At 43.0% G+C, this 24,392-nt stretch overlaps 1 protein-coding gene across 6 annotated transcripts in view; it reads right to left on the bottom strand.

Moving 5' to 3' along the window:
• Positions 1 to 24,392, bottom strand: part of PLEKHM3 (pleckstrin homology domain containing M3) — a 182,931-nt gene that overhangs the window by 145,357 nt on the left and 13,182 nt on the right. For all 6 annotated transcript variants that reach the window (XM_029224804.1, XM_029224809.1, XM_029224808.1 and 3 more), the window contains exon 2: positions 14,333 to 15,255. In XM_029224804.1, coding sequence (XP_029080637.1) covers positions 14,333 to 14,933 — 601 coding nt within the window. In that variant the 5' untranslated portion in view covers positions 14,934 to 15,255. The remainder of the gene's footprint in view (positions 1 to 14,332; positions 15,256 to 24,392) is intronic.

The raw sequence follows: 24,392 nt of genomic DNA, 5'->3' as shown, positions 1-24,392 counted from the left end.
CTGGACTTCCCCTCTTACTGAATGGCCTGCTCTTAGCTCCACGCACCCTCGGAGTAATAGCCCCTTCTGGCACTGTCTGATGCAGACAGGAGGCAACTTTCACTGACTGCTACTGACTGCCTGGAACCCTGTACTGAGAAAGATGCTGAGGCCACATCCAGACTCAGTGGGGAAACAGCACCATGACGTCACTGAGGTGGGAAAAGATACATGTTATGTATCTGCCATCTGGTTTTAGGATCTTTACAAACACAGGTCCTCCCCCTCCTTGATTCCAGAGACCTAATTCTCTCTTCCACAACAGTAACATCCTAGACCTCTTAGACCTCTTCATCACAAAGTATTTTCCAACTTCCAATGCGGTACTCCTTCATTTTCCTTACTCCTCCACCTCCCCTACCTTCCACTCCATCCTTATAAGGACCTTTAAACATGAAGCCCTTCTACCTCACCCCTTAAAGTCTCTTCCTTGTTTCACTGGACTCCTTCCTCTAGACTCTCTAGTCAATAGTTAAAACTTGTTTGCTCAGACTTCCCAGATTTAAGCGCCAACTCTGGATCATTACCATCGTCTATTTAAGACCAGCATGCTCGAGGAAGACTCAGAAGTATTGACACAGGTATGTTAGTTCATTTCAACTGCTATAACAAAATACCATAATCTGGGTACCTTGTAAACAACAGAAATTTATTTCTCACAGCTCTGGAGGTGGGAAGTCTGAGACCAAAGTACCAGCTTTGGTACTGGTGAGACAAAGCTTCCTGGTTGATAAAAGGCCATCTTTTTGCTATAACTTCACATGGCTGAAGGGGCTAGGGAGCTCTGTAGGGTCTCTTTTATAAAAGAGACTAATCCCATTCGTGAGGGCCCCACCCTCATGACCTGAGCACCCCCAAAGCCTCCTCTTAATTCCATCACTTCAGGGGTCAGAAGTTTAACATATGAATTTTGCGGGGGGACACAAATCTTCAGACTGGAGCACCGGTCAAACATAGATTCATGTTGCTCAACTTCTTTTATAGCTTTAATCCTGACAATTCATTCTTTTATTCATCTCATGGATCCCAAACACAATCCAAGAACAATTTTTCCACATCTTCTTTAGTCTTTTCAAACTGCAAATTCCACCATCTCTTTGTGTACCATAGGGAGCTCCTTTACATACACTATACTTGGCTTCACTTCAACATTACACTAACCAATATCCTATACAAGTAAGACAGAGCACAGTGGTTAAGACCACATGTGCTAGAGCCAACTGGCCTAAGTTTAAATCATAATTCTGACCTTACTGGCTGGGTAACCCTGGACAAATTGCTTAACCCAAGTCTCAGTTTTATCATCTTTAGAATGGACTATATTAGCACCTACCTCATTGTGCTATTGTGAGGAAGAAATGAGTAACTCTCAGAACGATGCCTGACACATCTTAAGTATTCAATAGATGTTCCCTATTTTAGCTTCTGGTCTCACAAGAAGCAGCTTCTTGCCTCCTTGTTAAAGCTAACCCTTCCACCTTCACTCTGTACCTAATTCTTTCCCTCTTCTTCAGAATCTCTTCCTCTATAACATCTGAAAATTACCTCTCTATGGATCTCTTTTCCTCTTGTCTTCTAATATCCTAAGGTTTGTTGTGTCTATTCAAAATTATTCACTTGAACCTACGTCTTCTATGGCTCAATCTGTCTCCTTCCTTCAGATTCCAGATTCTTCTAATGCCTCTACTTTCTGTCCCGCACAATCTGGCCTCTGATTATTGCTGACCTCCCCTCACATCATCTCACATTTCTTCTCTCACTCCAGCCAAAAGCCTCTCATGGGTTTTGAACAAGCCGAGCACTTTCTGGCCTCAAGGACTCTGAAGCTGCTGTATCCTAGGTTTGGGACATCTCCCCCCAGCTCCACTGATGTATTCAACTCCCTCAGCTTTTCACCTCAAAGGTGCCATCCTCAGTGAGGCCTTCATCCCTCAGCACCTCAGTTAAAGGGCCCCCCCTCAGTCCCTCTCTATCTTACAACATTGTTTTATTTCGTTCAAAGAACTGCTCCTTGAAGACAGAGACCCGAATGTCTCTCTCCCTTTGTATTCCCAGTGGCTGGCTCTATAAGTATTTGTCGAATGTATGCACCAAGGACTAAGCTAGAATCGTGGAAACACCAGGTGAATCAGACAGACCCTGTCAACAGTTTACAGCCCAGTGACAGCCCTCCTTTCTCTCTTCACAAGTCCCACTTTCTCTTTTACCACAGTCGCCCTCATTTGAGTCCCCATCACCTCACATCATGATGACCGCAGGGCCTTCTCATTTCCATCCCTTCAATTCTTTCCATCTACCAATCCACCCCACGTACTGTTAGGGCCTGAGGGGACCCAATAAATAGCATCACTTTTTTTCACCCAAGTTCTAAACCAACTGAGATTGACAGAGGGTAGTCAGACGCATAGAAATCAAAACATGAGCCAGCTGGAGGACACAGCTTAGGTGGGTAGCACCCCAGAATTCCACAGACTCACCAATGAGTCACCCGCAGCACTGGATCAGCACAGGCTCCCCTCCCAGGGACCACCCATGAAAGGCTGATGGGTGGTGGAGCAGGCCTAGAGGAGCGGACCAGAATCAGTGCTTCCTTTAGAGGCTGAGTTACACATGCCTGGTTCCTCTCCTAAAGTTGCCCATAAGTTACTCCTCCCCAGGGGTGGAGTGTGCAAAGGGAGGGAGAGAGGCCAAGGGGGCCATTCTAACTGATGAATCTTTACATGGACACAAAAAGCTATAGGGAAGGAGATTCCCTGCAACCCACCCCCCACTACCCTTGGCCACTGCCAGCTTCCAGACTTTCTGTAAATTATCCTTTTAATCTTGACTCTCAAGAAATTTTCAAGTGCTTCTTGCCAAACATATCATGTTAATTCTCTCTGTCTGGCTTTGAAGGTCCTCCATAATCTCAGCCCACTGCTCTACAAAATGTGGTCCTGTTCTGGCTTAGCCTCTGACCACCCCGCACAAAGCCTGTGTTCATCTCCACCTCGGCTGTGTGCTCAACCCTCAGTGCTCAGCTGGAACATCCTTTCCTCAATGAAGACTCCTCTGACATTCTAGACCACAATCAACTCTCTTTTCTTTACATTTCTGGTTAATAAAACAGTTTTCCAAGTCTATTTGTTTCATGTTATTATCCAACTGTGTTTAAGCCAGAGACTAGGGGGAAATTAACCAAATTTAGGTCCTTGTTCTCATTAGAGGGCATGAGGGAAGTGAAATTAACAGTATGCACATCAATCATGACACTGCCACAAATGTCCATAGCAAAGAACATGAAGAGAATGATGCTACAGGAACCAAAGAGGGGCTGTGTTTTGTACATTTTCAATATGGTATATAAGCCCTCACACAGTGCTGGCAACAGTAGTGCTCACAGATATTTTTTAACTTATTTTGGTAGAAATGAACTAGGCTCAAGTGATATCTCTTCTGTGAGTTACTTTGGAGATCTTTCTTTATGGGTAAAAGAGAATATCCCATTTGTTTTCCCTTCATTAACCTAGGGGAAAAGACATATCTGTGCAGGCTCTAGGAGAAAGAGATCCATAACATATCTAGCTATGTATTAGCTAGACACACCAGCTGGGGATCTTTTCCATCTAAGTTCTTTGTGCTATGAGCAACTGTGATAGTGCATAAGTCAACACAGACCTGGTCAATTTCACTTCTCAAGTGTGAACCTGACCGGGAGATCACAGACCCAACCTCTTAAATTCAGAGGTTTTCTGCCTTCTGTGACAAGGGTAATTTCTAGTGCTTATAGAACTTTTTGACCCAGAAAACATTTCCAAACATCAACTTTCAAATGATGCTCACTCTTGGCCATCGTGAGCTTCTCATTCTGTTTCGTTAATCTATACGAATTAAGTATAAAAGAATCTCTCATACTTAGGCCACCAGATTTTAAGATAAGTGGCATTCCATTGCTATATCTTTGGGTAACACAGAATCACAGAAACTTAGAGCCAAAAGGGACTAGAAATCTCATCAGCCCAGCCCTATCTGAAGCAGAACCTGTCAGGTGCCTCCAGCCTATCAACTGTCTCCCCCTTATTTACCAACGGAACCCTAATTTTGTTCAGTTGTGGAGATGGCCTCTCCCCTGCCCCACAAAAAGAATCATGATTTGTTTAACCCAATCAGTAACTGCATTTTCCTTTGCCAGAGATTGCTTTAGGGGAAGGCATGCAACCCAGTTCTGGCTGCAGACGAGGTGCTTTTGGGGTCCTCTGGGAAGAGACCCAGAGGAAGTGCCCTGCTTTCCCTTCCTGACTTTGGCGGCCGATATATAGCCTTGGGACTGCTGTAGCCATGTTGCATAAATGAGGGAGAGAAGAGACACTACCAGTATACTGAGGATAGCAGAGGAAAAAGATGAAAAGTGCCTGGGTCTTGATGACCCTGGGGCCACCAGAGGTAGGTGTCCTTAAGTGTTCACATACAGTGTTTGATATTCACTAAGTGTCCAATAGCTATCTGTTAGATACATGAAAAAATAAGATGATAAATGGCCTCACTGTTTATGCCACTTTCAGCTGAGTTTCTATTACTTGCTTCTAAACACATTCTAACTGATTTAACAGATTTGGAAAGAGGTTCCAGGAAACAAAGTGACTTGGCCAAGGTTATACCACAGAGTGTGCAAGTTGAGAGTGGAACTCCAACCTCCAGACTTTCAATCTAGATGACATTGTGCTTTAACTGTGGTGGAGGGGATGAGGCCTAAGCTTCCTCAGACTTGAGAGGCAGTATTAGAGCGTGGTTATGTGTGGCCTCCAGAATGGGCTTGGCTTGGGATCCTAGCTCCACCACATACTAGCCAGATGGCCTTGGGTGAGGTTACCTTCTCTAAGGCTTGGCTTTCTCCTTTGTAAAATCAGCAAAATATTAATCTCTTAGTCTAACATATTAAACTATTATTAATATTAAATAAGATAATGGATGAATATTTCTTAGCACAGGTCTGGGCATAAAGTTAACTCTCATTAAGTGATAGCTCTTATTGACAGTATTAATACTAATAAGATTCATTCAACTTGACTCAGCTTTAGGTAAGAAAAAATGAAAGAGAGGCCATTTTCATTCTGGAAACAAACAAATAAAACAGTGCTGTCCTGATTTTCCAAGCACCAATACATAGAGTCCAACCAAACACCTTGCATATGCTCATACCTGATATGATAGAAAGTTATCTACAATACAATTCATTTTATCAAAGAACTGCCAACCTAGTGTGGGAGATGAATGTACAAGCAATTACCTATAATGTGCGGCAGAATAAAATGTGCTATGGAAGCATAAAATAAGAGAAAAAAAATAATTTTAATTTAAAAGAAACACAAGAAACAGAGAACAAACCAGTGGTTATCAGAGGGGAAAGGGGTCAGAGGAGGAGCAAGATAGGTGAATTAGAAGGATTAGGAGGTACGAACTACCACGTATAAAATAAATAAGTTACAAGAATGTGATGCATGGTACAGGAGATACAGCCAATGTTTTATGATAACTTTATGCAGAGTATAATCTATAAAAATAGAAAATAGGTATGTTGTGTACCTCAAGTTAATATAATATTGTAAGTTACTTATACTTCAATTTTTTTTTTAATGGAAAAATATGGAAAGGTCTTAGGGATGATGTGGCATTTGAACTGTTCCTTGAAAGAAAATGGAGGATTCTGAAAAGTGAAGAAGACAGAGAAGGTATTGTGGGTGAAGAGACATCACGAGCAAAGTCCCAGGAGCTTGAACGCACACGGCACATTCAAAACTAGCACACAGATGGGGTGAAGAAAGGTGCAGGTGATAAGCTTGGAAAGATGGGAAAGATGCTTTAGAAAATTTACACTTGATTTTGTAAACAATGGGGAACCATGATTCATTTTTGAGAACAGAGTAGCACGAAAAGATCTGTGTTTTAAGAAAGTAACTCTAGCAGTTTGTGAAATTAGTAACTATAGTTCTCCTTAGCCAAGAAAGATAAAATACATTAACAGAACAACCGCCTAAAAATGCCAGACATTTCATTTTCAGAGTTCCCATATACATTTGTTAGGAATCAGGATGCGGGCTGGCAATGAGGCATGTTGGGTTTCCGAAAAATATAACCAATGGAAACTATACAACCATATAAAATCAACTTTCTGTGACCTATTTTAGCAACTTCTTTGCACTGACTAATCTTGCTGAAGGGTGAATCATAAATTCAGCAGAGCCCATGTCCTGGTGACCTCACTTGTTCTAAGCCCGTAGGAATATTCCCACCTCTACTGGCTCCAAGTCTTTTGAGAAACATCATAATTGAAAAAGCAGTCATTTTAGTATAAGTCCCAAATTTGGCTTTCTTTTTCTTTTTTTTTTTTTCTTCTCTAGTGAAAGATGGGGAAAAAGGGAATCAAAACAGAGTAACATAGAACTCCAGATAAAGAAACCATACTGCCATGGTTTTTCTAGCCCTACAGAAAAACTCTGCTTGAGACCTTCTCCTAAAGTACTCAGCACAAGAAAAACAGGCAGAGGGATGGTACCAGGTCACCAGAGAGTGAAACCGACTGAAACAAAAGCCCAGCTGACCACTGCCCTTGCCAAGCAGATGAAAATGTGAACACAGGGAGGGAAAAGTCAGTCAGATTCGGGCAGTCTGCTGAGTTTCAGAGCTCCATAGCTAATGTCAAGGAGCTCTTCTAAAACTTTTTTATTTGAAAAATTGCAACAGCAGTTCATCCAGAAGTAGAGTCACAAGGCACGTGGAAATCCTTCTGTGTTACCTAATTTCAACCATACATATATTCCCATCATGACCTTCCATTACCTCTCTCACTATAGTAATTGGCTCCCACACAACCGTAAGTCAAGGTCAGTTCAACAACATCCTAGAATAATATCATTTTAGAGTTGGGAAAGATTATAGAGATAATTTAACCTGCTTCACGAGTTTACAAACCAAAGGCAGTAGACAAGTGATTCTTCCAAACCTACATGGTGAGTTAGGGGTAGAGCTACGATACAACGTTTCCAAGTCCTTGCTGAGTGTTCTTTCCATACAGCCTCACCTTCCTCTACCATGTGTATATACTTAGAGGGATGAAAGAGAGAGAGAGAGTGTGTGTGTATATACCTATTTTTCATATTGATAACATATCTAGTGTCCACACGTTCTTATGGCGTTTTATGTTCTTACCTTAATATATGTTTATATTTGGATTGTAATTCTATGGTGTTAGGATCCCATTTTTTTATCCCACAGGAAATTCCCTGCTGCCTCTGGCTGCATCATTACTTAGTGAACAAGAACAGGGTAACAGCGGTGCAAAGGGGGAAAGGGTTAAGACAGATACTAGTCAGGAGCATGTCTGTACAGAATGAAGATTAGCGCTAGGACTAAAAAGGAGCCATTCTGGTTGCGGGATCAGGGCTAGTTCTCAGTCACACCTCGCTACAGCTGCCTAGGGCATGGCAGACCCTGGGATGGCAGAAGCAAGGGAGCTGGTGCTGAGGAAGCTTCGGTCTCCACCACCTACCTTGAGGTTCTCTAGAAATAGCTGCCTTTGAAATGAGGTGATGACTGTGTTATTTAATGGATGGGTACATCCTTTCATAACGTATACATATATCAAATCATCATGATGTACACCTAAAATGTCATACAATTTTGTCAATTATACTTCAATAAAGCTGAAAAAGATAAAAAAGAACTGCTGTTGCCATCTCGCCTTAGATCTATTCCTTCCCCATCAGTTTATGACCTAACCCTTTTGCTATGACTATTCTATCCTCAGGTAATGCAGGTAGTCTTAACTACATTGGATTCAAGCTATACTCCATCCACCTAGTAGGACCCACTTGCAGTACCCTAGCACTTAGCATAGTCTGTTTTCCTGAGGCAATGAAATCTCTAGAATGCATTCACAGGCTTCTGAGCAAGACTGAAAAAGGAAGCCAAAGATGGGGCAAAACTCTGAAGCCTTCTTTCCGTGGTCACAAACCCAGAGGGGTCGGTTCACTTATGCTTTTCTGTATGGATAACATTCAAGAGTGTGAAAGGCAAAGTTACAGTCTTCCTTTTGCAGATTCGTTGGTCCTCTAAAGGACTGTGACCAGCTCTGCACTGTTCATGTAGTAAATGTGTTAAAGGCAGGAAACAATCCTTGCTTAGCTAGACTGCTTGGGTGGGTCTCAGTTTTCCTAACCAGTGATTCCCTGAGGGAGTAATTTTAGTTGATGAACATTATCACCCAGGTCTCTTTCCTCCACACCACTTCCTACCCTTTACTCCCACAGGGACTGATTGCCAACAAGCCTTCTATAGTGGAGGGTTCCGGAGACTGAGAACTACTGGCTTCCAAAGTAGGGGTCCAGCTCCAGCTTAGGGGTTAAGAGCATGGAGTCTGAAGAAAGAGTGCCCGGGTCCAAATCGAGGATCCACTTGTTACTAGCTGCGGGACTGTAAGCACGTTACTTCAGCTCTCTGTACCTCAGTGGCCTCATCCTTAAAAAGGGCTCAATAAAAATACCTATATCACAGGAGTGTTATATGAATTAAATAAGCTGCTATCTGCACAGCACTGAAAACAGTGAACAAAGTAAGTGTTTGCTGCTGTTATTGTTATTTTTCCCTTCTCTTTCCACCTGGGCTCTCTCACTTACCCCGAGGATGAACACACCAGGTGCTCGGATGTTGGCTTTGATAGTAACAAGTAGGATGTTAATCTCTTTGATGTATTCTGCTCTCATATATGCCAAAAACCTAGGAAAGAAGTGATCTTCAAATCCAAAGCAATAGCCTTCTGTAAAGAAACACTATGAGGGAACGGGGAAAAGTTGAGGAGTGATGCAAAAAATTACCTCACGTGACTGCCAACTTCAGAAAGACTAAAGGGCACACCACAATTATCTCCCCAGGCTTTGTGCTCACCAAACAGCAGTCAGATTCCTCTACAAAGGGTAATTGTAACCATGCCTGTGTGACCCTGGAATCTGAGATGGTATCTGGAGACTCCTCCAAGGCCAGGGCACCATTCTTCCAACACTAGGGGCTACTTTACAAGCCATATCTGTTTGATTCTCTCTTATCACAAGGATAGTGCACAGCAGCCTTTGAGATGAAAGCAAATCTTCATTTCCTGCTGCTAAAGAACTTCACAGAGAGGATGTGCAAGGTATGAGATGCTAGATGATGGTGCGAGGCCCTCGGAAAAGAGGGTGGAGTTGTTCTTTTTCTAGAAGGACATAAACCAGCTAAAGAACTAATGTTCTTAATTTATAAGCTTGATTTCGATCAGAAATACATTCGTCTCACCTGTAAGAAAATGTTTTCAGGAAGTATTATGCTCAGGGCACTATATTAGGTACTAAGGATAATGCAATGCATAAGAAACAATCCCTTCCTCGGTGACCATAAACTCTGGTGTAGAAGACAGTAAACAGTTGATGACAAATCAGTATGAGAGAGGGAATGGATGGTTTATTTCCCATTAACAAACCAGTTAACAGCTATGAGAAAGTACAATGCAGGAAGGCTAATTCAAGAAATATTTATTACGAGGCCATTTTATGAAACTGACTATGCCAGGGAAAACTAGGAGTGATTGGTAGTATCACTTTGCTTCTCATGGATGACTTCCAAATTCAACTGTAATAGTAATAATAATATTATTAAATGTTTAAGGCCTCTATTAAGTGTTTACTGTGTGCCAAACATGGTTCTCAGAAGCACTTTAGATCTTTTAACCCATTTAATGCTCACAAGATATTGAGGTAAGTACTACTATTATCCCACACTTTATGGCCCCCCCCCAAAAAAATTAAGGTTCAGAGAGATTAAGAAACCTGCCCTATGTTACACAGCTAGTAAGTACTGAAACAAGGAATGAAATTCTAACAGTCTAGGTTTATAGTCATTTTTTTAACCAATATGCTACTTTGTCTGACCAGAAGGCCTTCTTCAGACAGGCTTGCCCATTAGCCAAACAACTCCTACTATACCCCAGCTACCCACTGCCCTCAATATGCCAAAATCTGGTTTGCTTTATACCCAAAGCATCATTTATCCTCAGTAAGGCTCACAAGCCTAGTTAATCATCGCCAAACGAGGCAGAAGACACAGAGGCCCTACCTAATGAAGAAGACCCTTGGGCTTGTCGTTATGGAAGGAAAGGGAGGGAATGAGGGTGGCAGAAGAGGAGGAAGCGGCGGTCGAGGAGGAGAAGATCCGCTCCTGGTTTAAGTCTTTAAGCTACTCAGGGGACCTCAGAAAAAGGATCCAGAAAAAAATAAAACTCAACTGGAGAAAACACAAGACTACAAAGTAATAAAGCCCATAAGTAAGAGAGTGACAGGGCTAGACACAAACCCTGATAGCCTTTCCCCGTCTGCCTGTGGTGCCAGGAAAGGGCTTTACAGTAAGGAAAGGGTTCCTGTGCATTTCTTCTGTTTGTTTTCTTACTAAAACTCTGTGCCACGCCCTGAGAGGGTTGCACCCCCCAGGGTGTAACGTGTCTTCTGTATCTGTAGCCTCTAGCAACTGGCATCTTTTGAACAAATCCACTTTGGCATGGGGACACTCAGAACGCAGTGACAAACTGACCCCAAAGCAGACACTATTTGAGCACGCCCCTGTAGAACACTTGCTTGCAACTTGCTGACCTCCACTGAAGCACGTGTGTATGCGGGCTTGTGCACACGCACATACACAAACTCACAGGGCTGAGCCCTGGTGACTCTGGACACTCTACTCCCCTCCCAAAAGCCATTTGATCCTAGGAGAAGCCCCTGCTGGCCAAACTACAAAGATCTGGAGGGCCCTGGGTGGACCCCAGAGACACACTCTTTGTTGAAAACCAGGTGCACTGCCGTGCCATTGCTGGGGTCCCAAGCACTTCCCTTCACCCCAGAGCCGAGGCGGCCCTCCAGGCAGGCAGCGGTGGCCTCGGGTGTTTGCCTCCCCGCTGCAGCCAGCTCCTGGGCTCTGCAGGGTGGGCTCCAAGGCCACAGGGCCACCTTTCTTCCCTGACACGCTCTTCCACAAACACTGGATCTGCTGAGCCTGGGGGGAGGGGCAGAGAGAAGCCCCCAGCCAGCAAATGTGCACAGCGCACAGAGGGGAGGTGTGTGCAGGACGGAGGTGCGCCTCGGTTTACAACGTGGCTGCAGCGCCCGCACTTCCCTGTCTCAGGTGTGACGTTGATTTATTGTTGCTGAGTAACTTCTCGTGGTAGAAACCAAATTTCTTTTAATATATTGCATATGTATGTACACACTCGTGTGAAATATATGTACTTTGAGGGGATCTATTTATGTTCCATGGGGAGTCATTCTTTCCCATCAGGAATCTCACCTGCTGCTTTGTGTATCTGGTCAGATTCCTGGCACGTTTTGTTTCCTGTTGTTTAGTAAAGGTGCTCTTCCTGGGATGCACACACACAAAAACACCAAGTCGCCCTCCTCAAAGGAGACCATTTGACTACATTTTATTTCTTCTGAGGAGCCCTTAGCCTATCATTAACCCTTGTTAATTTTTAGAACAGCTAGAGTGGAGGATGTGAGGATGACGGGCCCTGTCTGGACACTGAATCTGAAGTGCCTGTGGGACACTCCAGCAGAGGTGTTCACCAAACAGCCGGATACGCGAGTCTGAAGCTCAAGGGAGAGATCTGGCCTGACCCCAATTTCCTGGGTCCTCAGCTACAGCTCTGGCCAAGATACCATACCGCCTCCCTCTGCTTTTGGCATATGCCTTCAGGAGAGACAATAAGCCTTTCTTCAGTTTGGACGGCTACTTTCAAAGGTTCTAAAGTGAACTTCACTCAGAGATCTTGGCTGATCTTGACTAGTATGCACGTGGGTGTTGCCACTTCCTCACCTCTCCCAAATGCTGTGAGAATTACAGTCGGCAGAGTGGGTGACCAGCCATGAACCTAGAGCTCCTCTCCACCCCCAGCCCAAGAGTGGGCAGCCCACGGGCCCTGCTTGCCCCTGCCCTTTACCTAGTGAGCAACAGGAACAAGATTTCTCTGTCCTGCTCTCCAGAGTATGCCAGACGGAGCAGGTGTCAGACACTCGGCAGGCCATTTCCCCAACCTTATTAATTCCAGATAGGATGCGTATCCCGTGGATGACCAAAAGGGGGCCAGGTTATATTACATCAATACTTGCAAAGGCCACTGGTTACAGTTTAGCTTTCAAAATACCACTCAGTACTTATATTTCAACATAATACTCAAACTTTTTTAAATTGAGAATTAAAAAGTAATAATCATGGTCTGTCATATCCTCAAGAGAGAAGCTAAGGAAGGTTCTTTCTTTAGCTTCCTTTAGAGAACATGAGGAAGGCTGGTTCTTGCATTTACAATCCAAACAAGATTGGAAAAAATAAAATTGGAAATGCGACATCCTCTTAACTTGGTTTATGCCAGGGATTTAGAATGGTTACAGTGGTTTAGTGATTAAAAAAAAAAAATCTATGTGAACTCCAAGAAACCAAACAAAAGCTCAGGTTGTTTGCTAATCAATGAGTACAACTGTTTGTACATGAGCCCAAGGCAAAGGTCTCATTCTGCCAGGCACTGAGGTCACAGCAACTTGTTCATCCCCTAATGTCTAGCCAGTTACCAAGCCCTGTGCTTTACAATGTCCTTTTCTTTTTTTACTCCCATGATCACCATTTGGCTAGATGTTACAGAGGACTGGTGAAAGTCTAGGAGAGAAGATAAGGAATTACAAGTCATAAATTTGAGTGGGGGGGAAAAAGAGTATTTTAAAAGGATAGATGTGAACTGGGTGTGAAAATAATGTAGCACCTCATAGGCAGGAAGACTGCATCTCCTTAATGGACATACTATACCATATCCTTGCCTCGAGTTATACTTACAAACTAAATGTTATTAATTAAAATTTAATGTAAAATAAGTAAATAAAATACAATGTTAAATGTATCAATGGAGTAGCAAGCAATGATAGAGATTGAAGAAATGCTAAAATAGCAGTTAAGTACATAAAATAGTCTCCCCAGTTAATTAAGCAGAAGCCATCTAAATTAAGAGGTTAAGCAGGGTAACCGAGGAATCATCAGTAAGAGGGCTTCCCTGGTGGCGCAGTGGTTGGGAGTCCGCCTGCCGATGCAGGGGACATGGGTTCGTGCCCCGGTCCGGGAGGATCCCACGTGCCGTGGAGTGGCTGGGCCCGTGGGCCATGGCCGCTGAGCCTGCGCGTCCGGAGCCTGTGCTCCGCAGCGGGAGAGCCCACAACAGTGAGAGGCCCGCGTACCGCAAAAAAAAAAAAAAAAAAAAGAATCATCAGTAAGAAAAATGGAGAGCCTGTATAAATGAGGTTATGGTGAAGAAAAATGCTGGGGGAAACAGAGATGGTTTGTCATGTCTTACAGGAGAGGAAGTTCATGGGTAAGTACATGAGTACATATTCATGTGCATGTGTGTGTGTGTGTGTATAAAGTACAAGGAAAAAAGAAATCAGGGCCCTGCAGCATGAGGTCCTAACCAACCTCTCCAAACGTTTCCTCCCACGACCGCCATGAGATCCTTTGGTCTCCTCAAGGGTCAGCCTGGTCTCCTTGTCTCCCCCTTGGTCCACACCATAATCCTGACCGAGTGTCCTCCAACTGTGACTCTCTTTCTGCAACTTAGTGTCCTTCAAGGTCCAGCTCAAGTTCCATCATGTCTCACAAGCCCTTCCTGACAAGCCCAGCCCAGAGTGTCTTCCCCTTCCTCTATCCTCTGACAGTTGCTACCACTCACTCATTTTTTTAAAAAAATTCCAACAATGTAAAGCAAAACAAAGTTCCCTCCCAGGCATTTCAGTTGAGCACCTCCTTTCTCTCACCACTGGGCGCCTTCCTGAGTCTTTGGGAGTGTCTGATCCCCTCAACCTAATGAGAAGTTCTTTAGGGCAGGGACTGTGTCTTCACACATCTTTTAATCCCTCATATCCCAAGACTATGGCCAAGGTATGAGCTGATCAACATCTACCAATGTGAATAAGCGGTATCATACAACGTTCAAAGGAAAGTACTACATTAATCATGAGAAAATTCTGACTCTAACATACAAGATTAGGAAAGGAGAATTAACCGTAGTCATCTTTTCACTCAGTTCCTCCTAGGAGGAATAAGACTGTAGACTTCAGGTAAGGTGAGTGCAAAGGTAAATGGAAGAGGGGCTTAAGTAGGCAAAGCCAGACACGGACAATGGAGAGTAAGACTCTCATGAGGTAGATGCAAGAGAGACAAAGGAAAATCAACAATTGTTTAATTGCAGTCAGATATAAAAACATACCCATATTTCCTTGAGCATCTTCTACCTTGTTTGATGAGGACAACAGAAAAGACGTCCTGGTGAAGTGAGGGCCCTGAAGAGATGGTTGTTGCTGCTGCTGCAGAGGCATGGTTTTGAGGACCACCCTCCAGTCCACCTGGCTAATATCTGACCTTGATCGAGCATGGCCGGGCTTAAAAGTAGAAGTCTCATCCAATAAGTCATTCACAGAACGAGGTCTGTCCCTCCGACGCTGACAGATGTTGAAAAAATCAAAGGTTGAAGCTTCCTTTTGTTCCATCCAGGACAGGTTATCTGGGGTTGTCCCTTTCTGGACCATAAACTGTTCTTTGGCAGGGAAGACATTTTGAGCTTTGGTTTCTAAGAACCTGGTCTTACAATGGTCCCAGATCATGCCTCCCTTGCCCAGGGAGGAGACATTTCTGATAGCACCATTGTCTATGTTACTGAGGACCTCATGCCCCACCAGTTCAGGGACTTCCTGAATCCCATAAACCTCTGCTTGCTGCACAGCCTTTTCTAGCTTACTATCAAAAGTAGTAAAGAAATCCTCAGTAACTTCCAGGGCTGGGCTGATATCATCCACTTCCAAAGCTTCCATGTCACAGGCTCCAAGAGGCCTAAGCCTCCTAAGCTTGTTCAGGATAGAGCTTCGTGAACATTCACCCGACGAAGAGAGGTAAAATTTTGGGCAACAGAGTTCTGGAAACAACTGGAAGGAACTTTCATTCAGCTGCCCGGAGCAGGCCAAGCACAAGGGTGGTTGATGTTTTCCAGGACATTAAAAACATCTGCTAGATGATAACAGTCATCAACAAAGGTCCTGGGAGACAAACATTCCTTTGAGATTATTCTTCAGTGAGACCTCGGTAAAGACAACAGGAAGTGCTTGTCAAGGCAATGTCACCACCATCTTTAATTTCCTGAAAGAAAATGAAAGGAACAACATTGGCACATAGTTCATTGTATTCTATATACATAAATCTGTCCACTTACTTCCTCATCTTTACATCTCTTCCATGGCAGTCATGCCCAAACGTGGACAACACCTACAGAGAAGTTCCACTGTCAAGAGTACACATCACTGGGACTGCCCTGGTGGCGCAGTGGATAAGAATCCACTTGCCAATGCAGGCGACACGGGTTCGATCCCTGGTCCAGGAAGATCTCACATGCTGTGGAGCAACTAAGCCCGTGTGCCACAACTACTGAGCCTGCACACCACAGCCCACGTGGCACAACTACTGAAGCCCACGTGCCTAGAGCCCGTGCTCCGCAGCAAGAGAAGCCACTGCAAGGAGAAGCCCGCGCACCGCAATGAAGAGTAGCCCCCGCTCACCGCAACTAGAAAAAGCCAGCGCGCAGCAACAAAGACCCAATGCAGTCAAAAAAATAAATAAATAAAATTTAAAATCTTAAAAAAAAAAGAGTACACATCACTACATTGTATTAGAACTTACACAGAGCAGGGTGGGACTCTTGATAAGGGGAATTAAGGTCAGCAGCTTTTACTCATACAGAGAAGCCTTTGCCAGCAGCTGTGAAAAGAGTGCCCCGGCAAATCTCTGTGATATTGACCTAAAAGAGTTAGCCAAACAGACTAGGAATTCTGTGACTGCACTTATATCGTAATCAGTCTGAAAGTCATAAATGCATGAGTCCTGTCACAAACCCTGAAAGCACTGATGGTTTGTCAGGCTCAAAGGTGCAAGGGGGAAGTAGAGAGGGAGAATGGCCCTTTTATTAACCTGAATGTTTTTGTGCTGTGTTTCCTAAGCTTAGATTATGTAATGCCTGATGATGACTCTGGACTTCAAAATTCTTCCAGTCATCTTGCAAAAAGGCTTCAGGATCCAAACTCCCTGAGGCTTTGAGGATTGGCCTACGAGTAGGTCCAGCCTTGGGGCTGGGTAGAAAGAATCGTAACACTAACCACACTGTCTGGGAAATGCTAGATATCCAAGGCCAGGCCAAACGAGAACAGTGATGCTGTCCAATATGGTAGACACTAGCCATACATGGCTATTTAAATTTAAATTTATTGGGTTTCCCTGGTGGCGCAATGGTTAAGAAGCCACCTGACAATGCAGGGGACACGGGTTCGAGCCCTGGTCCGGAAGATCCCACATGCCGCGGAGCAACTAAGCCTGTGTGCCACAACTACTGAGCCTGCGCTCCAAAGCCCATGAGCCACAACTACCAAACCCGCATGCCACAACTACTGAAGCCTGCATGCTTAGAGCCCATACTCCGCAACAAGAGAAGCCACTGCAATGAGAAGCCTGCGCACCTCAATGAAGAGTAGCCCCTGCTCGCCGCGACTACAGAAAGCCCATGCACGGCAACGAAGACCCAACACTGCCAAAAAAATAAATAAATAAAATAAATAAATTTTTTTTTAATTTAGAAAATAAATTTAAACTGATTAAAAATCAAATAAGGTTCCTCAGTCACACTAGCCACACTTCATGTGCTCAACATACACTTTTGTATCTTTACCAAAAAAATGAACAAAGAAACAAAACAACTAGGTAAGCTTTGTTTTCCTTAACTACTTACAAGTAGGTAAAACTAGGCAATTAGCAACACCTTTGCAAGTTGCTGCAAAGGTACATAAATGTGCTTTCTTCTTTAAAACTGCAAAATTTCTGTGGTTAATTAAAATAATTTTTAGCACTTAGGTCATTAAATCATTACATTTAAATCAACAGCACCAATCTACATTGCTTAATGTGTGTAAGTAAAACTACTATATACAGCCCGTTATTTTAAGTGTATCAAGAAGGTTCGCAGGTCACAGGAACTTGGTGGCTAACCTATTATAAAGTGATAATGACTGAATTTGTCTACTTTTTACATTTTCATGTTTACTATGTTAGCATTCATGAAGCAAGGCACAGATTGATTTTTGGTGATAAGATCAGTTATAATATTTTTCTAGCTGCAAACATGGTTTTGTTTGCTGTGTCTATGCTAAGCCTTGAGTCTCTTGAATCCTATAGCAGAGTTTCACTACTTCTGTCATTTTGAAACTTGGAATTTTTCAGTTTTATCTTGTATACCAGACACTAAGAAAAAGAAATACATAATAAATCTAAAATTTCTAGTTCTTTATTTACTAAAATTTTAAATGAACATAATAAAATGTTTCCCATTTTATAGAAGAGGCACCAAGGTGCCGAGCACTAAGTTATTCATCTAAGATTCTATTGTGAATGTTCCTTTTCTTACCTAGTTCTTAAAATTCAGTCTTTAATCATACTAGAGAGAGTAAATACCTTTAAACTGATTCTTTCTTTCTTTTTTTTTTAAATCAAAATGTCTAGGAATATACTCTTTGTGCTCCCTGCTTTGGTATTCACAGGCTGGCTAGGAGCATATAACCATTGACGGCCAGCACTGCTGGCTTGTGGAACACTCCACCACACTGCATTCTAAGATTGTAGACTGTTAGACAAAGACGGGACCTTCGAGATCATCCTCTCAACCCCAACTTTCACAGAGGGGACACTGAGGCCCACAGAAAGTAAGATGTCCCAGGGACACTTCCCTATGCAATGCCTCATTTAATCCTCATTAAGGGCAGTAACAATTCAGCTTGAGAACCATTTCAACGCTATTTAACAAGGGATTCTGGAAACCACTCATCTACCATCCATTAAGGTCACGACAGGTCCAAGATGCTGAAGATGGAAGGATGAATAAGATACAGTCTTTGCCCTAAAGAGGCTCACAGTCTATCATGATGAGCCTAAGAAAATAAGTCCAAAAAACTGCCTTGATAGAGGATGGAAACAGATTTGGTGGGGGAAGGAGGGAGGGGTCACTTGCCAGCAAAGGTGAGGGAGAGATTAAGAAGGCCTTCAAAGGGAGGTGCCCTCTGAGTTGAGTCTAGAAAACTCAGAAGGTATTTGCCTGGATGGCTTGGAAGAAATTAGGAAGAGTAAATCACCTTTTGGTTAGCAAGGGATTTTCAAGTTTATTATATAAAATGACTTTCCATAGGCAGTGTGGTGATCAATGCAGTGGAGAAACAGCAAGCAATCTAGTGGATCTAGAGTCAGAGCTAGGTCCAAATCCTAATTCTGTCTCACGCTAGCTATGTAATTTGGGGTAAGATTTCCCTGAACCACCCCCCAAGTCCACCCCAAGTCCTCTGGGCTAATCTGTTCTTCCTATTCTAGGAATTTCACTGTTAGTGCTTTCCATTGCTTCTGTCTGGAACCTACACAGCTATTCTCTTTGCTTTCTGATGTAAATATGCATTTACCCTTCAAAACCATACTCTACCCTTCACTGTGTGCCCCAGCATTTCCATGCCACTCTTCCTCCCCTCATTCCTCCACTTAGTTACAAAGGCCTTTCAATTCCTCCTTCAAGGTTTACCATTTTGATCTCCAGGCCTGCCCACGGGCTGTTCCCATCGCTGGAGGGTTTACTCCCTCCTGGACTCTTTTGCCCATTGCATCAATGCCTAATCATCCTTCAGGGTCCAATCTAACATCAAGTGACAGACCTGTATTCTCTAAAGAAAGCCACAGCAATATCTCCTATCCCACGTGCTTTTTGGCAATGAGAACTTGCTACTTCCCCATCAAGAAGTGAGTTTATTTTTCCACTCCCATGAATCGGGGCAAAGCTTGTGATGTTTTGATCAGTAGAGTGTGGCTGTGCCCATTGGCGGTGCAGCCTTTGACTGGCCTGGTGGCTTCCTCTTCCTGTCTCTTGGAGCTCTAAGCTGATTATATAGAAAGTCCAGGCTACTCTGCTGGAGAGAGAGACCACATGCTAGAGCACAGAGGCACCAGACATGTGAGGGAAGAAGCCATCTTGAATGACAGCCCAGTTGAGCTCTCCGATGATTCCAGCCCCAGTCAGTATCATAAGAGATTCCCAAGTGAGAATCTTCCAGCTGAGTCCAGTTAGCCCAGAACCATGAGAGATAATAAATTGTTTTCAGACACTAAATTTCAGAGTAGTTTGCCACACAGCAAACAATAATCAGGACTTACCACTTCCTTAGGGAAGCATTCTCTGGTGTCCCAGGCTAGGTTAAATGTACTCATTTAAGGACAGAAGGGCCTTGGTTCAGAAGGGCACCAGCACTTCTGTAAGTTATACACATCACATTTGTAATTACTAGTTTCGGTGTCAATATCCCCTTAGGCAGCAACTGTCAATTTTGTTCACCCATGGACCCCCCAAACACAGTTGCCGTTCAATAAATATTTGTTGAATGAATGAATTATTTTTGAGTGGGTATCTTTAGAATCACGACATTGTTTTCTTTTTCCCCTTTTTCTTTTGTTGTTTAGTACCTGACTTACATTCCTCTTGCCACATAATGATTATCTCTAGCAATAAACAATAGAGGTACTACTTTAACAACAGCCAAAAAAAATTACTCTTTAGTATAATAAATGAATTAACAGACCAATGTGAGAGATCCAGCCCTTTGCCTGTATTTTCACAGTACAAATTAAATAGCTAAAAAGAATTTGAGAGTTGCAGTGATTTATTCATTCCATAAACATTTACTGAAGCATCTACTGTGTTCTAGGCACTGGTGATATGACAGTGAACAAGACAGACATAAACCCTACCCTTGTAGAACTTACATTCTAGTGAGCACTTACTATTTAGACACTGCTCTAAATGCCTTCAATGTCTTACCTCATCTGTTAAGGTGTGGTGAGAAGGCTGATGTACTCCTCCACACTCTAGCAATCCGATCCATCCCATCCCATCCCAAATCCCAACCCTCTATGAAGTCTTTCCTGAGACTCAATCCTTTCGGATCTCTCCCTTCCCCAAATATCTAAAGCATCACTAAACAAGTCAACTTCGCAGACTGTCTTTTTCCCTCAATTAGACTATAAGCTTCTCGAGGGCAAGTCCCATACCCATGTCTCTGTCACCCAACAAAGGCAGCAGGGTGTTCCTGCCTCTTGTCTTCCTCCTTCTAAAGCAGCCTCCACATCGTTTCTCTTAACCCTTCAGAGTCTTTCCAGTAAAACAGGGCTCAGCAAACATTTTCTTTTTTTTTTTTTTAATTTTTTTTTAAACTCTGGCAACCACTATCAGCAAACATTTTCTGTAAAGAACCGGTAATAAACAGTTTAGGCTTTGTGGGCCACACAGTCACTTTTGCAACTACTCAGGTCTACGGCTGTAGTGAGGTAAATAGCCACAGGCAACATGGAAATGAATGGACATGTCTGTGTTCTGATAAAGCTTTATTTACAAAACAGGCAGATAAACAAAATATGATATATCCATACAATGGAATATTATTCAGCCTTTGAGAGGAAGGAACTCCTGTCACATGCTACAACATGAATGAACCTCGAGGATATCATACTAAGTAAAATAAACCAGTTACAAAAAGAAATACTGCGTGATTCAATGTATATTAAGAAGTCATATTCATGGAAATAGAAAGGTAGAATGGGGGTTACCAGGGCTGGAGGGGAGGAGGGAAAAGGGAGTTATTGTTTAATGGGTATAGAGTTTCAGATCTGCAAGATGAAAAGTTCTGGAGATCTGTTTCACAGCAATGTGAATATAAACACTACTGACCTTAAAATGATTAGATGGTAAATTGTATGTTTTTTACCACGACTTAAAACAAACAACCAAAAAAGATGCAGAGGGCCAGATTTTCCAGCGGGCTGTGGCTTGCCAATTCCTGGCCTAGAAGATCTAGTTCAGCCCCCTGAGGAGAGGAGGAGGAAGTCAGGAGTGACAACTTTGGGTCTCAGGAGGAAGAAAGGAACGGCAGCTTCACCAATTACCAGGAATGGGACTTCAGTAAGTCACTTACTAATCTCAGTTTTCTCATTTGCAAAATCAGCAAGTTAATAATACCTCTCTCCTAAAATAGTTGAGAGAACTAAATAGGACAATGCATGGCATGGTTCCCGGCACACGGTATAGCACACGAATAACAACAGCCTAAAAGCCCTCACCTGATGGGTTCCATCACCTTTCCTCTGTGACCTCATACTCTCCTTACCCCCTACCCTCCCTTCCACACCAGCCGCCCTGCCGGTTCTCCAACTTGCAGACATGTTTTCACCTCAGGGTCTTTGCATTGGTTCCCAATACCAACATGGTGAACTCTCTCTTTAAGTGACTGTTCATGTCACCTTGTCAATGAGGCCTCCCCTGACCACCCTATTTTAAATTATGACATGTGTCTCTGCCCTGGACTTCTGATCCCCTTTACTCTGTTTTTTATTTTTTTTTAATAACCTTTTAATTTTAGAACAGTTTTAGATTTAAAGAATTATTGCAAAGACAGTACAATGAGCTCCTATATACCCCACAAAGAGTTTCCTCCATGTAACAGCTTGCATTAATGTGGTACATTTGTCACAATTAATGAACCAATATTGATACATTATTGTTAACTAAAGTTCATACTTTGTTCAGATTTCCTCAGCTTTTCCCTAATATCCTTTTCCTGTTCAAGGATCCTATCCAGGATACCACACGGCATTTAGTTGTCAAGTCTCCTTAGCGTTCTCTCGGCTGTGACGGTTTCTCAGACTTTACTTGTTTTTGATGACTTTCACAGTTTTGAGGAGCGCTGGTCAGGTATTTTATAGACTGTCTCTCAACTGGGATTTGTTTAATGTTTTTCTCATGATAAGACTAGGGCTGTATATTTGGGGGAGAAAAACTACAGAGGTAAAGTGCCATTCTGATCACATCATAACAAGAGTAGATACTATCAACATGACTTACTACTGCTCACGTTAACCTTGATCACCTGGCTGGACCCTTCTTCCTTATGCATCTACCATCTTCTAACAAACCACTCAATTTACTTATTATTTAATGTCTAGTGTTTCTCTCACCCCACTAAAGTATAAGCTCCTCGAGGGCAGGAATTGATGCTTATTTTGTTCACTAATGTATCCCAAGTACATAGAGAATGTCTGACACACACACACAAAAGGCACTAGATAGATACACGCTGAATGAATATATTGTTACTCCTTTGCACGACATTCATCGCCGTTCATGACCTATCCACCTCTCTAGTTTGTCCTTCCTGACCAACATTCACCTTGCTGTTTTACTCCTCCATGCTTTGGCCCAAGCTGGGGAGCCTTCCGAATTGCTCAGGCTCTCAGAACACCCTGGGTTTGCCACAATGTACTGTAATGATGAACAATTTCTCTCCATCCCACTCTATACTCCAAGCTACTTGACAGCAGGCATGATGCCTTACTGACCCTCCTATATAATCTCTATGTCTTCATCTTTTGGGGCTCCATTTTCCAACCTTTCTCCTTTTGGAATTTATCTTTTCCCTAGGATGTATAGGCCTCAAATTCACTACAATACAAGGGTCGAATGCGAAGTTTAGTCTCCATAAATGAAGACCTCTTACTAGCTTGCCTCATTTGGTTTTGAAATTAATTAATTAAAAAATAATAACAACATGGGCTTCCCTGGTGGCACAGTGGTTAAGAATCTGCCTGCCAATGCAGGGGACATGGGTTCGATCCCTGGTCTGGGAAGATCCCACATGCCGCGGAGCAACTAAGCCTGTGCACCACAACTACCGAGCCTGCACTCTAGAGCCCGCGAGCCACAACTATTGAGCCTGTGTGCCGCAGCTACTGAAGCCCTCGTGCCTAGAGCCCGTGCTCCGCAACAAGTGAAGCCACCGCAATGAGAAGCCTGCACGCAGCAAAGAAGACCCAATGCAAAAGAAAAAAAAAAAAGACCCAATGCAGCCAAAACCAAAATAAAGAAATTAAATAATAATAATAATAACATATTCAGACAGGTCAAAATATGAACAGGACTTTCCTCTGACAAAGTGAACTGAGTGAAATCACCGTGTTGGTGCAGTGTGGTTTGCCTCCACACAAAAAGTGGAAATCAGGAGCTAATTAGAACTGTGTTCTAAATCTGGCTCAACCACACACGTGCTGGGTGGCCTCTGGCAAACCATTAAAACTCTGGGTATCTTACTCAGCTACCTATATCCAACAACATTGCTAATATCAAATTGCTTCACATGTGGCTCATTCACCGGGTAGCTGTTCCAACACACCTTTAAAAATTGTAAACTGCTATATAATTATGGAGCCCTCCACTGGACCTCACCCATTCAAGAACCACCTGCTCCTGTCTTCCCCTGGAAAGATATGTCAGTCCAACAACAGCAAAGTCAGCAACCAACTATTTATAACACCCTACTTTTCAGCCAAACTCAATGATCTACAGACTATTTTATTTTTATAAAGAATACCCTTTCTGTAAAAAGGATTATTTCCCCAATGTAACAGACTGAGAAACTGAGGTCCATTTGTCAGTGTTGTCATAAAAGCTCAATCCAAAGAATTCCATGCATGCATCAAAATGTTAACAGGATGCAGAATCAGTGCATTACTGTTTCCTAACAAGGAAATCTGCTGTTTACATGCTCATTAGGCAAGGCTAATTAGCAGGATGAATACAGCAGTCCTTCCACACAGAAGTAGAAGAAGATATGAGTAATAATACCAGCCTGGCCCACACAGAGATGCCACTTTCTCCCAAGCTGGATGGTAAAAACGCTGACTTCCTCCCACTTGACTAAATGGCTGGTATTCAGAACTTAATGAGTGCTCAAGAGGGTGTCTGGGGCCTTGTAGTTTTAGAAGCAGCTGGACTACAGAGAAAAATGCAATACCAAAGACACCTGGGATAAACAGTTTCTGCCAATTCATTTTCAAACATAAGAAACAAGGGTGATTATAAGAATGGTCAGCACATGTGGCTCTCACATGGTCTTCACTTTGGTTAAGGCCACAGCTGACTGTAAATTTTCTGAGAGTTACATAATGTAAAGGCTCCACCACAAGAGAATATGACCCTAGTGAGAATGCTTCTGGATTATCAGGCTACAAGAGGTTACGCTTTGTCATGGTGCTTTGTCATAAAGACATGTTGTAATGTAAGCATGTTGATGGAGCACAGGCAAGCCAAGAGCCGCAGATAAGGAAATGGTGCCTCTGTGGACCTCATAAGAAGAGTTCAGGGGCTCTTTCAGAGGAGA

The sequence above is a fragment of the Monodon monoceros genome, unplaced genomic scaffold (genome assembly GCF_005190385.1).
Source record: "Monodon monoceros isolate NGI ecotype Baffin Bay Population unplaced genomic scaffold, NGI_Narwhal_1 Super_Scaffold_16, whole genome shotgun sequence".
Classification (NCBI taxonomy): domain Eukaryota; kingdom Metazoa; phylum Chordata; class Mammalia; order Artiodactyla; family Monodontidae; genus Monodon; species Monodon monoceros.
This window is presented reverse-complemented; position numbering and strand designations above follow the sequence as displayed.